Source organism: Argopecten irradians, chromosome 16 (genome assembly GCF_041381155.1).
Source record: "Argopecten irradians isolate NY chromosome 16, Ai_NY, whole genome shotgun sequence".
In the NCBI taxonomy this organism is placed as follows: Eukaryota; Metazoa; Mollusca; class Bivalvia; order Pectinida; family Pectinidae; genus Argopecten; species Argopecten irradians.
Genome location: NC_091149.1, coordinates 5,326,714 through 5,344,877, shown reverse-complemented (window position 1 = coordinate 5,344,877; position 18,164 = coordinate 5,326,714). Strand labels below are relative to the sequence as shown.

At 33.4% G+C, this 18,164-nt stretch overlaps 1 protein-coding gene across 19 annotated transcripts in view; it reads right to left on the bottom strand.

Annotated features, from left to right (window-relative positions):
• The window catches only part of LOC138310935 (tensin-3-like), a 329,375-nt gene that overhangs the window by 140,865 nt on the left and 170,346 nt on the right, over positions 1–18,164 (bottom strand). For all 19 annotated transcript variants that reach the window (XM_069252269.1, XM_069252273.1, XM_069252277.1 and 16 more), the window contains exons 2-3: positions 13,788–13,899; positions 10,836–10,873 (exon numbers count right to left, since the gene is read on the bottom strand). In XM_069252269.1, coding sequence (XP_069108370.1) covers positions 10,836–10,873; positions 13,788–13,899 — 150 coding nt within the window. The remainder of the gene's footprint in view (positions 1–10,835; positions 10,874–13,787; positions 13,900–18,164) is intronic.

Sequence of the window (18,164 nt, the reverse complement as noted above, 5' to 3'; positions counted from 1 at the left end):
AAATAATGTTCTTGCTCTGTAATCCACTTGTATTTTGGAAGTTTTTATCAATATGAAAAGTTAGCTCACTTCAATCATTTTTGGCAGCACAGATTATCGTGTTGTCACCCTAACCTATTTTTTGAAGTTTTTAAATATCAAAATCACCAGATAACATCATTATATTGTTGTGTGTTTATCAACAGAGCCTATCTTGGCAGAGATCATCCCTTCTGTCTGTTACTAACAATCGAGATGTTAAAAAAAATCCTCAAACATCGGAATCATCTGCGTTTTGCGTTACATTTCTATCATCATGACATTACACACATCCAGTTTGGCCTATCCTGGCACGGATTTGTTAAAATTTATAGACGCTGCGTAGATTTAGAAGAAAAAAACAACTTTTAACGCTGTTCTTTCCCAGTTGTTTTTTCAATCACTTTAGCACTATAAATTCCATAATAGCTCCAACCGAAGTGATAATTGAAATAATGAAAAGGCGATGAAAATTAGTAGGTCGACATAACAGACGGAAAACTTGACAGACAAAAGAAATAAATCCAAGAGTTATATAGATCCCAACCGGTAACGGAGGAAACAAACGATTCGCAGATGTGACATATATAGACTAAATCGACTCCATTTGTGTTGCTACAGGCTTACTTAAAGTTGACGTTAGGATACATCAGAAAATTTAAAATGTCATCTGTCGATCAGATAGAAAATGATAGACAATATCCAGGTCCGATTGTATTTTCTCGTTAAATTTACAGAGGAAAAAAGTTTTGCACTGAAGGAATGATGAATCACTTCTTCATGACAAAAAAATCTGTCTGTGGTAAAAATCTTCTTTTACCTTAACTCCTGGAATTGTATCATCAAAGTAACTATGGCAACCGCTCATCCTTCTAAATCTGGTTATGTTGCATTATGACGAAATGTCAGAAATGATTTAGTTATAATGCATCAGATGATTCAGTAGATTTTACATGTGAGCAATATAGGTTCCGAGGAATATATCCTGCAATGTCTCTGGGAATTTGGAATTCCAATTAACATTCAGTTATCTTCTAATTAGTAAATGTATTTCTTAGCTGAAAAATATTCAGGTGAAATTAAAATCCAGTCATGGAATAGATATTTCATGTAATTAGAAGTCACATTTCCAATATGAAATATATTCAGCTGAAATTGAAATCACGTCTTGGTATGCAATATATCCACATATTCATTATCCTCCTAAGCTTCATACACTTTCCTGGACATTTACTCAGCAAGAAAAAATTCTTCTGAATCCTCGGACTCCTGTATCGTAAAAATAGCTTCCTTTTTAGTTGAAGAGTTCCACACCATGAGTCCGTATTATATAAACAAAGTAAATGCCAAATGATGCCCCAAGTCCATTGGTAACTAAGGAACTGTCAGTCTCTCTATAAACAATTCTCATATCCACAAACTGTCATGGCCGCCTTAGCAACCAATCTGGTCTGTAAGAATCCCTTTTCACAGATTTCCTTGACGAAATCCATTTATAAACAAATACATGTAATTCAGAATCTGAATTATCAAGTCTTTTCTAGGATTAAAATTAATATTCCTCAAAAATGTTCCTTGAAAATTTTTAAAAGGTATGGCTATTGGGACCAAACAAAACTTTTCATGAAAAACATTACTTCAATCAAAACAAGTCAATATAAGACCTCTCAAAGATCTGTATCATTTCACTATTAAATATTTGGATTTCCAACTTCATTTGAAACCCTCAAACTTATCAAAGTAAATGTACATCAAGAAAAAATTTCCTTTTAAAAATCCACATGTGAATATTTTTATACAAAAGTTGTTTTTTTTCTGTGGAATCCTTCAGAATTGTTATAATGATAAACTTGCCGAAAGAGAAAAAAACAAGAGTTTGGCTTCCAAGGATGCGCTACAAGGCTGTGTTTACGATACACTAGATATATCTCTCACATAAAACTCGAATAAAAGCCTTTCAGCGGGTACACAAAAATCCACTTTGAGGAATATCCAAGTGTTATGTATATATAATTCCAAGGAATTGTATATCTACGTCAAAAAGTCATATCATCCACAAAAAGTTATTTATAAGTCTCCATGAGTATTATGACTTCTGAACGAACTTCTATAGTTTAACTCTTCAGTAATAGGCCACAGACAGCGATAGTAATTTCTGAATGAATATGCGTAAAAAAGTTTGTAATAATAGTCAAGTAGTTCACACGGTCGAGTAAGTGTGGTGTTACGGTGCTGGAATTTTTATAACGGTCTTATACTAATGATCCAACAACACTTGTCAGTCATAAAAAAATCTCACAAGATATTTCAGCTAGAACAAATGTCACAACTTATTTATCATGAACCGTACAACATCCTGTGAAATCGGCTCCATCCTCCAGAAATGCCCTCGAGAAAAGGAAAACGTCTGTCATAGTTATAGTTTAACAGTTGACACATCAAAATATGTCCACCTTTATCCGAGTTGACGCAGACAAAAAATAAAAACTTTGAGTCAGTTACCTTTGTTTCAACAGTTGAAAGAATAATGTCATTACAAAACTAATATTTAAACTTAGTCTTCATAATCCTGAATCCTAAAATGTTTCTGTCACTGTCAAATAAATCGTTGACAGGGTTAGAATGTGTCCACTTGAACACGAGTTGACAAACTTGAAGACAGATCCAAAATTGTAAACACATGTGTGCACATCTGTTAACATGTGTACACATATGTGTCTGGTCCATCTTTCATACCATACATTCCAGCTAATTCATACAATTTGTACTACAAGAAGAGGCACATGTATACACAAATTGATAAAATTAAGACAGATGAGATAAACTCAATGTAAACAACTTCATCAACCTTTAACTTATGCCGATAGTAAACGCATCATAGCTACGAAATTCAACACTCATTTGTAACAGTTTGCCAGAATTTCCGGTTTCAACTTTGACATTTTTTACAGCCGAAAACACATTGTCTAATCAACAATTTGTTTCATCTTCAGCGGAAGCAAATTGAGCTGAACTGGTTCGTCCTGAACTGGAAATGACACTTCGTTTATATTGGTATAATGAAATAGCTACAGGGGCGTAATGAAATAGTGAGAAATCATTTCCCTCGTAATTTGATATAAACGTTGAGTATATCATATCACATCAACTCTACGAAAATACGAAAACCTGGTGAAACGCAGATGGTATACTCAGACATCCTAATGTGATATTTATGAACATACACAACACAAAAATATGGAGATACGCATCATATTAGTAATTCTACCATCTGTACGTATTTAGTTCCTCGTCTGTCTGGCTCTTAAAGTATCATCGTTATGACAATCTGGAAGTAACTACTGAAATTATTGTTGGTGAGCGAAGGAAAAAACAATTATTTCAAAGTGCCTTTTCTGCGAAGTTCATTCACAAACAATCTGCCTATCTCCAAGATGAAAGAAAAGTACTTGACCTTTGACCTATTACCTTTGTAACCCTTGACCTTTGGGGCAAAAAGTACTTCTGGTATATGCTTATTGTTTGTTTTTTTCTTCTTTTCAAAGTTGTGCCACAATGCGAATGGATATTGTACTTTGGAACCCCAGACAATCAGAGCTCTTCTGTTTTTGAAGGGCTATAAATATGTCCGTTTGAACACCTGAAAACAATAACGAGGCTATAACAGTCTCGGCCGGGGTTTTATCACACATCCTTTCTATTTCCGAAACATATTTCTTAACAATGTACCGCCTCTCTGTTTTTACAGATGCCAAGTAAAAATCAAGACATAAGAAATGTATCTGTTGAAATCAAAGCCGCGCTCAGACAATTTTCTGAGAGAAAACCCACCACATACATGTAAACCCCATAATAAGCCTGACCTTCAGATAATACCGACCTTCGTTCGGTAGCAGACGACAGTCTGATATAGAAATCTGCATCAATTGTTCAGAAAAAAATAACTCAAACTGGGATAGATTTTCCGATATAGATGATATTAATTGAAATCGTCTCAAAACTGAATCTTATTTACTCACTTTTACACAGATAACAACACTTATCAGAGAACATAGCTACATGCACTGTCACTGATAAAAATGTCAAGATTTTCAAAACAGATATTGCTATCATTAAAAATTTCATATGTATACTTTCCATTTTTTATTTGGAGTATACGGTTACAAAACTTTCTAAAAATAATTCCTCAGTGTGCATGGATGTGCAGATTTTTGTGCATTTTGTTTTTACAATTGTCACTTTTCTTAAAGATGTTTGGCAACATCAGAACAACTTTGGCTTGATTTGATTGAGTTTTACATTCCTATAAACAGCCAGGGTCATTTAACGATGGTAGAAGAAAGTCAGAGTACCCAGAGAAAAAATCACCGACCATGAAAATAAAATAAAAAAAAATTCTTTTCTACATTAATGAAGACATTGTTCCAAAGACAACCACAAATAGTTCTACCTACTGACTATTTTGAAAGCTTGAAACCACAAAAGAAAGGACCCAAAATACTTTTAGCTATACACATTAATATCCCTTCAGCCATCAAAATTCTAGAAGACAACTTAAAGATAAATCTTGTGTCCCGTTTGCCGACACCGACTTGACCAGTACGGTGATTTCAGACCACACAGTAGGGGTTGACACTTTCATCATATCTCACCTACATTACAAATTGGTCATATATCATACCAACATTTGGACCATAATTTATCAACATTGAGTTTGTAAAAGAATTTTTGTGTACAAGCGTAACTTTTGTGTACAAGCATAAATGTCCCAAGTTTATGTATTTTTTTGTGGTATCTGATGATAACATCATATTTCATATGCAGATCATATTTCATCTATCTCCATGATATCTGAAAATGCTTGTCTTGTTCCCCATACATTTATATAGTAAATATAATGAGGTATGAACTTAATTAGGCCACACCAGGTACTATGCACCACAAAGTTAATTAACTTTCCAGGTACAGTGGCCTCTATGGGAAAAATTCCACAGTCTCTGGCCTATATGTCTGACAGATTCAGGCCACATTTTCACCAATTAGAAATTAGACTGGCCTCGGCAGTTCTAATACTAGATTATCTCCCCCTAGTTCAAAACATATTATCACCCTGAGTTATTGATAAAATTTTCTCCGCAGAGTTCTAAAACTAGATTATCTCCCCCTAGTTCGAAACTTGAATCAAACATATGATTATGCCAAATTTTAATGATGCTTTTAATATTCTAGAGACTGGTGACCAGTCTTATTAGAAATGTCTATAAGACAATAGGTAAGCCTCCATTTCCTTGAGATCACACCTGAAGACATATTTGAACTCTGGAACAGTTTATTATTTCTCAGGGGTAAATAATAAATGCACCTGTAGATGTGTTTTGTAAAGAAGCTTAGAAATAAAGCTGACCAGTTGACCATGCACTGACCACTGAAGTCAGACTGACCACCTGACCCTTGGTTTTTATGAATTAATGTGCTTGATTATCTCCCCTTCTTTAAAAACTTTGTATCGAACACATTGTATGACAAAAATTGAAAAAAAAAAATAATAAATAAAAAAAAGTCAATTTTACTGACAAATTTGATATTTATAAGCCAGTGGCTAGTCCTGAAGGCTGACAACAGTAACTAGGACATAGCTCTGAAAAGATGTGAGAAGAGAAAATGTCTGTAGATAAACTAATGCGATTTTGACACCAAGTAAAGCAAGGTTAAGTCATCAAGTAGCTTTCATCAAGCTAGTCAGTCATTAATCCAGCGGGGAAGCGATTTTTTAGGCATGCCACTTCCAAAAATGTAGCAATAATTGGATGTTAACAGGATTAGCATGTGAAGAGCTGAGATCTACTGTTTATATACAGATGGATAACCCATACACTTCAAAGTTTTGTCAGCTTACAAGCTCAAAAATAAAACTTTAATTTTCATAGAATTCATTTTCTGACTCCAAGAATAATACATAAGATAATGTTGATGCTTCTATACTGAAAAAAAAATAATGAACTTGAGTTATTCAATTCATAATATGGGGAAAATAAAAGTAGAAAATGTTCAATGAATTTCTTGCCTGGCTAGCCATACTTACAAAAGAGACATCAGCAAGTTTTTCTCCTCATCCCTTAAGGCCAGTTATGTGTTTCTGACCCTTCTTGTTCCTCTGATGTAACCAAAGGTCAGAGGTCATCATTAATCTAAACATACAGGGCATTAACACTACTGGGGCCCAAGAGAGGGTAATTTTGCTAAATTTTAATGGTTCAAAGAAGATTCAACTTAGCCATATCAGCGTAACAATAACTTTTGCGGATGATTTTTCATTTAATATAAATTCTTGAAAAACTAAATCATAATCTCATGATTCATTTACCAATAAATTTGAAAAATTTCAATACTCAAGAAATTTTTCAATCTATGTTTAAAAAGCTGTTTTAATCAAACAATATCACATGAATAACATCTTATTTCATTTAAATTTTATATTTTAGATTATATAAACTATATCTTATCTTATTTAAATTTTACTTCAGACTATATAAACTATATCTTATCTTATTTAAATTTTACTGAAGATTATATAAACTATATCTTATCTTATTTAAATTTTATTTCAGATTATATAAACTATATCTTATCTTATTTAAATTTTACTTAAGATTATATAAACTATATCTTATCTTATTTAAATTTTACTGAAGATTATATAAACTATATCTTATCTTATTTAAATTTTACTTAAGATTATATAACTATATCTATCTTATTTAAATTTTACTTAAGATTAATAAACTATATCTTATCTTATTTAAATTTTACTAAGATTATATAACTATATCTTATCTTATTAAATTTATTAGATTATAAACTAATATCTATTAATACTTAAGATATATAAACTATATCTTATCTTATTAAATTTTACTTAAGATTATATAAACTATATCTTATCTTATTTAAATTTTATTCAGATTATATAAACTATATCTATCTTATTTAAATTTTACTTAAGATTATAAACTATATCTTATCTTATTATAAAATTTTACTTAGATTTAATATAAACTATATCTTATCTTATTTAAATTTTACTTAGATTATAACTTATTATCAAATTTTACTTCAGATTGAAGAACATGTTATCAAAACTAACTTTGTAGGGACGAAATGCCTTTGTCAGAAAATGAGGCCAAATTGTGTTATTTTCGTGCCACCTGATATTTTCTGTTGCTGATTCTTTAATAGTTTTTGTCTGGAATGCACACAGAGATGCATTGTAAGCGTTATTTTTACGAGGTACCTTAGTGTCTGAACCATAATCACGAAAACCATCAAAATTTTCTTCTGATTTTTAATCTGCTGTTGATGAAATTCTCAGACAAGTGAAATAATGAAAGAAGGAAGTGGCAGCTATTTTCAAATTATGAAGTCCTGCATGTAAAAGCTATTACTATACCTTACAGAATACCAAACTTACAGAAACATACAGTACGTGTCTGGAAAAACACTTAAAATATGTAGAAAAAATATCTTTACAGCTCAAAGAGGTCTTACAAAAAATGTACACACTTCATTCACACAATCAAAATTCTCAATCCAGCAAAATCCATTTACAATTTAAATAATAAAAGATGTTTCTTCAAAAAGTAAAGTGTATTTGGAGCACAAATGTGAAAGTTTTTCTGATGGTTACCATGGTAACTGATCACTTTCAGGTATGATATAACTGCAAAACAGTTGTTCTGTTAAGATTTGAATTTTCCCTCATCAATCATTTATGTTTGCTAGCCCTAAATTCTTACTCTATACAGCTATCTTTTATATGCTTCATGGCTGGGTTTTTTAACTCTCACAATTTCATTCCCACTCTTTTACAAAAAGGCTTAATCAACATCTATTCAAATACTTTACCAAGGTATTTTCCAAAATTCCTAAGACTTTTTCCCCTCAAGTGATGCTTATAATAAAGACTGATAAGAAATTTAAAGCGAAAGTACAAAAATTCTTAAAATAGACGTGTTTCAAGAAAGCATATGTTTGTAGTTGTGAATTGACAGCCATGTAACGAGATTTGACAACTGTAGCCTTATCCTGGTCTAACAGACCCTAATGCACAGAATGCACTGTGTTCTCCTAATCAAAGTTGAAACAGAATATAAAGTTCATTCTAATCCTTCAATATCAGTTCTGACAGCGAGTCTATTTTTCTGAAGTTCTCCACCGAAAAATTCATGGTGAAATGTCACAGTCACGTGACCTACCAATACTGGTCATGTGACTTGCCAATACTGGTCATGTGACCAATAAACACTGACGTTCACTGACAACGACATCTAACTACCATGTTTATGAACTGTAAAGAAATGTTCGTGGAGATAATTTGGAGTATAAGAGTACACTTTGAGAACAGGATGATGTATACTTGGCTTCCTTCGGAGATACGTTCCACCTGGTTACCGTCGGTAACATACATTTTCTGTAATTTAGGTTGAAATGTCCAATTTTTCATTTGAATGTACTTGAATTAATAGAATTTTCTAGAACAAGAAATTGCCAGCCAAAGAAATGAAAATCTCAAAAAGAGATTGTTAATATAGAATAAACATTATATTTTCAGCTACCGCACATTTTAGAATTAACAAGACTCTGGTGGCAAATTTTTATCATGAGATAAAAAGTGTTCAAATTACCACTAAACTCTCGATCGACCTTTGAAGTGACTGGACTATTATTCAAATCCATTGTAAGGAAGTTGTCAGTATGTGATTGTAGGTTGGTGATTTTTCTCCCAGTACTCTGGCTTTCCTCCAACTCTCACAACTAACCCATGCCCTATCAATTTTCGCAGTGCCTTGGTTGATTTATGGATCAAATATGGTGATCAATTTTTCTGAAACCTTGAATTATTCACTCAATTGAACTCTATAATAATCAATGGTAACCTTCAAAATTTATTACCACACAAATTTAAAAGAAATATCTGAATAACGATTTACCCTTTTAACATTTAAATGTCCAGTCATTCCCTATTCTGAAGGTCATTAATGTAGATTTATAATACTTTTACTGGTGTGTGGTCAATAGTATACCAATATAAATATTGATCTACTGTACATAGTTGTCACCCGGTCATTTCTGGTAAGTGACAACTGGTCAATGGTCATTTCTGGTGATTGACCGCTGGTCAATATCATTAGATGACCACTTCTGGCAGATGACCAAAATACCCAGATGTGTTGTTGATCTACAATCTGATAAATTTAAATTCAAATAATAACATATTTTGTAAGATTAAGATAAGAATCAGCCAGAAATATTGCCATGAGCCTCCATTTGTAGAAATTTTGGACAGAATATAGGTTATGACAATAGGATAGGATGGAAAATATATTGTGTAAATGTGACAAATTTACATCTTGAACATTTGATACCAAAAATGTATATATAGAAATATTTATAGTAAAACAGGGTTACATCAAACTTCTGGGGACCAATGCAATTACTTCGTTATAAACATAGTTCGTTATACACAAATATCAGAACATTGATGAGAAATGAAAATTGCTACACCAAAATCGCAAATCTGATGTAAGCGCACACATTAACAGCTATTAGGTCATTAATATATTGATTGAAATTGATTCCTTGAAGTTCATTGAATTTCGAATGTTTTCATATTTTACTGCTTGTTTTCAAAATATTAGTTTTAAGTTGTCTTTTTTCCTTTCCAAGTATGAAATAGAGGAGGAAAGTGAGATAAATATACAACTTGTAGATTGGTTTCAGTCAACAGTAGTCAATTTGTCAGGATTCAATTATCAGTATAACATTTCAGAAAATGTCAGACTATCTTTAATGTCCATCAAATCGCCCAGATGGAAGATATTTAAATCATGCACCCCTGAAATACCATAATGGACTGGTCTAGTCTTTGATTTAGAAGAGCTTAAATGTGTCTTCAGGGTTAAATGAGTTATTTTACATTCTTGTCTAGTCAAGATATTCAAACATATGTCAGACATCTAATTGAGTCTTCATCACTAACACTCTTGCATCCATCATGGTTACAGATGACCTTGTCAAGAGTCAGACTGAACAAGATTTCTATGATAGATGATGATGCAGAATTTTTATCTCAAATGTTAATAGCAAAGTGAATGACATTAATGGATGGACATTAGGAAATTGACCGATTAATGGCTGACCGATTAATGGTATATATATTCACAGACCGATCCATGACTGTATTCACACCCTTGGCCAGAACATAATAGATATATAGTCCAACACAACTATTACGGATATATAGTGACAAACTTAATACTAAAGCCACATTTTTTTCAAATTGAAAATATTTAAAGAAAATTACTGACAACAATGAACAAAATCATTACCACCAGAGATAAATTCATTTTAAACTTAGCCACAAAGTTATTCATCTAAACTGCATCCTCAATTTTGGTAGAGAGTTATCTTCCCCTTAAAACCATGCCATTTAACACTAGCTTTCACCACTGTAGATCATAATGGATTTGTCCAGATCAATGGATGGTAGAGTCGACTTAAGTTGCTAGGGGTGAAATAGTTAAAACTCCTTCAAGTTACAGTAAGATATTTATAAAACATTTCCATGCTGAAATAAAATCAACAATGTCTGGGGGGTTTTCTGTGACAATTGTCAAAGGTATCACAAAGACTAAGGATAATTGGAAATACCATATTTATAATCCAATCAAATATTTCCAACACAAGAAATTGGAAATGGCGCCGGATGATATTTCCAAACATTGACCTGAAATAAATAGAAAAGAAGTAAAAAGACTTACCTGATTTTCACATTGCCTGTGACATATATATCTGCAAACTGAAAAATAATAAAGATGTTCAGATTAAATCCAGATGGAAAACCACATGGTCACAAATCAATAGGTTAAACTAAATTAAAGGATATAATATTGACATCATACAGGCTATACATACAAAGTATGCACATTTTACCAGTTTCTGAAGAACAGATTAATAATCGGTCATTTTGGTTGCCATGGTCTCAAATGACATGACATAGTAATGCATATTTAGTCGTTGATTCAGATATATTTGCTTTACACTTTGATAACCCACATTAAAATGCTTCATCTGGTCACAGCTTACGGTAACCATGGTGACATAGAGACCCTATAGTGAGGATTAATATAGAAATGTTTTGGTCAATCAGGATTACATTTATTCATGTTGTCATTTCAGAACAATTAATGGAAGTACACATTAAGGGTAATGGTCACCATTATTACTTGAAAAAATTTCTCTTTGAGAATGATCTTCAATGGCATATTGTTAAAGAATATGAAATACAAATGTACTTTAACTTGATGCATTCATGCTTGTATTTTACAAGAAACAAACAAAAATGTCACAAAATAAAGAGATTGATGAGATATGTTTGCTTTTAATTTTATCATTCACCCCTGAAAATCTATAATGAAATATGCCAGTGTTTGAATTAGAAGAGTTCAAATGTGTCATCAGGGGTGAATGAGTTAAAACTACTGGTATATATCTTTTTCCTAAGTATACATTTTTGCTTCAGTCATTGCAAATCTTTTTTTGAAATCAATTTTATGAAGGGATGATACAATTTTATGAGTTTGATGTGGTTTATTTGTTTACATCCTTATAAGGCCAGGGTCAATTAAGGATGCAACAAGATATTGAAGTTGGATGAAAGTCAGAGTTCCAAAGGAAAACAATAGACCTGCAATAAGTACCTAAGCACCTGTCACACATGGTTTTAAACTCATAACTTGGAGGTGAAGTACAAAGAAACCTAGCTACCAAGCACCTGCTACACATGGTTTCCAACTCATACCCTAAAAGTGAAGGGCCTGTGATGTTTCTACACCTTAACCACTAGTCCATGTACATCTGTAGTATTATGGGATAGAGACTTGTATAAACTGTCTGACAGATCAACATCCTGTAATATCTCTGAAAACATAACTAAGCAGGTGAGGAAAGAAAACGAAGGATAAATATTTACACAACCTGACAACGGATTGTTCTAGAAAAACCCCATGAAATATAAACCATTTCTTAGCTGTATACACAACCTCCAGGAAAGAAACCAGCTTCCATTGTTTATAGAGCATTCTGGGATCTGTGCAATGTTCGAGAGGAAATTTACCTCGCCACCGAAGCTCAATTTACATGGCCACTGAGTTATTTTTTTAGGTAGAAAGTTCAAATTGTTATAGAGGTAGTAGCTTAACTTTTTTTCTCATTACGAAGAAAATGCCAAGGAGACGAACAGGAAGTGAGGAAATATTTGAGTCGGATATTTACCAGGTGCTACGGCTTTAGGCTGAATCATCTGGTAGAAATGCCAAAGGAATTCAGAGTTTCAATTTCAAACTTCTATTGGAAGAATTCAAGAGTTTCAATGTTCACATGCCACTTATTTTTAGGGTGCTTAAAATCTCCTGCGAAGAATTCATGGTTTAAAACAATTAACATAAAAGATTCTTCATTATCTACAGATTTTTATGTTGTTTTTTTTTCTCTATTTCAGCATCTCAGCTGTCCATATAAAATGGACTATTATAGAATTTTAATAGTATGATGAATATTTTGTTTTTCCTTTTTTTAATAAAAGAATTTGAAATCACTTCATGAATTTCAATAGAAAGTAATTTTAAAACTGTTTTCTTAAATATCCTAATCTTAACTAGCAAAATTTCAGTATACCAGTAAAACCTGTCTAAGTGACCACCTCTGTATAAAGACCACCTGCTTTATAAGACCACTTTACTAGGATCCCAAGTGACCAATTTCAATACAATTCAACCTCTGTATTAAGGCCACCTGGCTATAAAGACCATTTTTCTAATGTCCTTTGGGCGGTCATTATAGGCAGGTTTCACTGTAATTCCAAAAATCTTTTCATTTCTTTTAAATTCTATCAGATGAACTTCAAAAACACTTTGGGCAATATCAGAATTTGAATGTTTGTCGTTGTTTCATCTTAAAGATGAGGAGAGTGTGTTTTAAGTTTGTTACTTTTGACCTAAAAACCATCGAAACCTTACTGCGGAGGTAACATAGGATATAAAAAACACTACAGTATTAGAGTTTTTCCAAGCATTTATAATAACAGGATATATGCATACAGTTTATTTTCATTTTTTCTTTAATATCAACATCAAATACTTTAATTTCTTCAAAAAGTTTCTGAAGGAAGGGAAACATGTGGGCTAGTGGTAAAATATTTATAGATTACACAAGATCAAACATAGTTGGGAAACTACAAATATTGTACTTGGATAGTAAGGCAACACAAGTGTGTCTTGGTAGGGGGCTACAGTAGCTGAGTGGTTAAGGACTGAGCCCTCTACCTCTGGGTTTTGAGTTCAAATCCCATGTGGGGCAGTTGCTAGGTACAGATTGCTGGTTGGTGGTATTTCTCTGGGTACTCTGACTGTCCTTCACCTGTCATGTCTTTAAATGATTCTGACTATCATTTAGATACAAACAATACTGTTTTGTTACTTAAAGGTTTGATTTATTTTTGTTTTGAGTCGTTTTATCAGTCAGAGTAATTAAAGGATGTTACGAGAGGAAGAAACTCAAAGTAAAAGTAGAGACATGTTATTCATATCATCCTTTGATCAGATTTGATTGATTTTAAAAGCACATCAAATATTTGTTGCTAAATTTGTCATTTCCACCACTGTTTTTTTTTCTTTATTATAAAATATCTAAGATTATTGTATAAGTTCACCCACCTTGACAAGCACTGCCTTGACTAAGAACTTTTTGTTTACACACAAAACAAGTCCGTGGACGATTAAAAAAGTAATGTCGAAATCGATGAGCTACTTTTGGGAGTTCTTCAGCCTGAAAAGATAAAAAAGATAAATATCTATATTACAACTATACTCTCTACAACAGAAGCAACTAAGTTAAGATTCTGAGACAAGAAAACTTGATACAAGGGAGGTAACTCTCGTACAAACAGTGACTAAAATGACCAAGATGTTAAATGCTCCACATCCGTATGAAGTGGTAATTTTTAAAAAGGTATAATATCAAATATGTGGAGAAACAGGTTTAACAAGCACTCACTCTGGACGTCAACACATATATCAATCATATAAACTCATTGGACATCATACATAAATGACAAAGCTAGTGCAAAGACGACAATAAACTTCTAAATGTCGGACAATTCACGTAGAGATATTGAGAAAGATATGGCAAATCAATATCAATTACAGCAATCTTATAAAGTTTAATCTTTAATTCTTCATTTTGATAGCTTTTTATGAAATTTCTAGTCAAAATTTTCCTATTTGCAACAATATGCCTGGTGAGACCTCTGGTAAATTACACGGTTCCACCCTATCCCCCAATTATTTGATACATCCCTTGATCATTTTCCAAGCGTGTATAAAATATCCACAAAACAATTGATAATACTGAACACTATGTAGTCATTTAGGAACAGCCTCTCCTATATATAGACAGTGTATACTTATATTCCTTGCAGTACAAGTGATTTGGGAGGCTGTGGTATGTTTGTGTTGTGTCTCAATGTGATAGAGGAACTCTAGCACATAGTGCTATCTCACTGAATCACACTTCTAAATATAACAAACAGTACCCCCATCCTCAACCTGGTCACATTATACTGACAAACAGCAAATCAATCATCCCTGCTTCCTTTACGCTGAATTAAAAGAAGGAACTAAAACTTAGCCGGTAAGTTGAATATTTTTTCCAATTAATACTTCAATCTGGCTACTAGAAGTAGACTGACCACCAGTCTCTTGAATATTAAAAACATCACAAAAATTTGGCTGGATGATTTTTGTCTTTGATTTCCAAGTTTCAAACTAGGGGGAGATAATCAAGCATTACAATTTGGCCGAGAAAATCTTTTCTATAACTTTGCTTCTGGTGGTCAGTCTAGGGGGAGATAATCTTAGTGTAAGAATTTTGCTGAGCATTATTATCAACAACTTAGAGTCTGATGCCCAGTCTAGGGGGAGATAATCTAGTAAAGAACTCTGCTGAGAAAGTCTTATCAACAACCTAGGGCCTAGTGGCCAGTCTAGGGGGAGATAATCTAGTATTAGAACTCTGCTGAGAAAATCTTATCAGTAACTTAGGGTCTGGTGGCCAGTCTAGGAGATAATCTAGTATAGAACTCTGCTGAGAAAATCTTATCAGTAACTTAGGGTCTGGTGGCCAGTCTAGGAGGAGATAATCTAGTAAAGAACTCTGCTGAAAAAATCTTATCAGTAACTTAGGGTCTGGTGGCCAGTCTAGGAGGAGATAATCTAGTAAAGAACTCTGCTGAGAAAGTCTTATCAACAACCTAGGGCCTGGTGGCCAGTCTAGGGGGAGATAATCTAGTATTAGAACTCTGCTGAGAAAATCTTATCAGTAACTTAGGGTCTGGTGGCCAGTCTAGGAGGAGATAATCTAGTAAAGAACTCTGCTGAGAAAATCTTATCAGTAACTTAGGGTCTGGTGGCCAGTCTAGGAGGAGATAATCTAGTATAGAACTCTGCTGAGAAAATCTTATCAGTAACTTAGGGTCTGGTGGCCAGTCTAGGAGGAGATAATCTAGTATTGGAATGTTATTGAAAAATCTCAACAGTAAATTTAGGGTATGGTGGCCAGTCAAGGGGGAGATAATCTAGTATTAGAAATCTGCAGAGCAAATATTATCAAGAACTTAGGGTCTGGTGGCCAGTCAAGGGGGAGATAATCTCGTATTAGAATTTTGCTGAGAAAATCTTATCAGTAACTTTGTGTCTGGTAGACAGTGTTTAGTCCAGAGATTGCATGTGGGCGAATAATGGTAGAATTATGTCACACACCTCAACCATTTAGCCACCCAACGAACCTCAATGTTGCTATAACTGTAAAGTACACGATTGAGTCTATAACCCAGGAACTTTTAATAGTATGTATATGTAGGTATAGAATTATCAGTAGTATTATATCAATTGATCCCCAGCCAAGAAATTGAAATGAAATTGGACCCAAAGTAAATAGTACACACTTGCTCATTCATAAATCCTCTTGGGGGACTATACATCACAGTTTAGAGCATAGTGGATATAGGGTCGCTTATCAAATCTAATTTTCTACAGCTGTACATAAAAACAGGATAAGATTCCTATTGTCGTGTGTATATACCTGTACAGGTATGGTATACAGGTAAGAAACTGGTAAACAAATGGTGTCATCTGATCGTTATAACAGCAGGTTAACGAGATAATTTAGCCTTTCACGTAACATATTACCAGGTAAATCAGATTTGTTGAACCATTGTAACGTGGTTCGGTGGGTTCTGTTACGTTGGTCTCCGACTTATTTCAAGGAATTCTTTTCTTGAATTGGTAAAGGTAACAATATGTTTCTTTATTATACAATTCTAAGACTTTAAGACTTTTCTTGATAGTTTACAGCTAAATCTTTTTCTATGGTGTTTTTTTAGAATCCTAATAAATATTATTTCCATACAAAGTCATGCACCCACAGAGCCCCTAAATTAGGGGCAGGGGTGGCCGAGTGGTTAAGATGTCTCGACATATTACCACAAGCCCTCCACCTTTGTATTGCAAGTTTGAATCCCATGTGGGGCAGTAATGCTAGGTACTGATCCCTGGTTGGTGGTTTTTCTCCAGGTACTCTGGCTTTCCTCCAAGAAATAAAGCTATGAGGGCACAAACTAGCTGACAAATTTCATGTGGGAAGAAGGGTGGACGGAGGTAGAAAAAGACAGACAGAAAAGAAAAATATAGTGCCCCTTGGTTACAGCAGAGGACTATATACAGCATCAGAACAAAATGTCCATATTATATATTCTTGATTGTTCAGCCTTGAATAGGTAAACACCTGTGATCACTAGACCATAACCAAAGTGATGATTTCCATGATCAGTCAAGCAGAACATCTAATTTTCCCACAATTTGTCTTGAGAACCGATTCAGTGCGCGATTAGATTTTGGCCGATTTCTATGATTGTGATGGTTGGTTTAAACGATTGTGGAATATACCTATATCAAGGCCTCTTTAGTGGTATATAGATCCCCCAGGCCAAGAGAGCGTTATAAGGGCTGACCTAACGTAACTGTGTACGATGTACCTGCCGCCCGACAGGTAACAAATTACCTGTAAAAGGTTTATAAATTGTATGCTAAAAGCTATCCATTTCTCCTTCTGAGTTTAAAAATCAATCCACACATAGTTTTTATAGTTTTCATTCAAAACACAATTAAAAGCATCAAATGCAACCATAGTAAGTTTTTTTATGTGTCTGCCTGAGTTTGTCCTATCGCCTATGTTTTTTAACAGATTTGTTTATATGAAAAATAACAAGCATGTCTTCTCTCAAAGATTTAAAAGTGAGGGAGAAAAACATCACCTTGGCTTAAACCTTTAAAGTTTGAAAAAACACAATTAACTACACATTGTCTGAAAAAATGGCATGTGTGTCTTCTCTTAAATTGGTTTAAAAGTGAAGGGCCAAAAACATCACCTTGGCATACACCTTCAATGTACGAAAAAGAATTTTTTTTCTTCAAATTCTGACCATAATTGTTATGCACTTTACATGCTTAAAAAGAGATTTCTGTACCAGAGTTTTTATAATTATATATAATCCTTAAAAGTGGCCTAGAATCTTTGACCTTGAGGCCATTAGATTTCAGTAGTTTTAACTTAATGTGCACAGCTCATCTGCTCTTTGTTGGTTGGTTGGTAATAGCATCCTATTAACAGTTAAGTATGGCCTTCCCTGTATATTTGGTGCATTGCATATAGGAATCGGAAGAAATGGAAAATATGCTTTACTTTTTTTCAAAGAGGAAATGAAACCATCAGACGTTTATTTTCCTTTTATGAATACAAAGAAACATGAAATCCACTATTTTCTGATGTATTTTTTCCAGCTGCTCAGGTCGAAGTATCCATTTTCACATTTGTATAAGATCTGATGTGAAAGGTTTGAAAATTGAATTCTAACATTTACCTGAAATTGGAAAGTTATATTAAGACCTTTTCTCACCTGGAATGTCTCACCTGTCCTGACCAGGTGTACATGGCCAAATTAACATGTACTGTCTAACATACATCAATAGGTATGA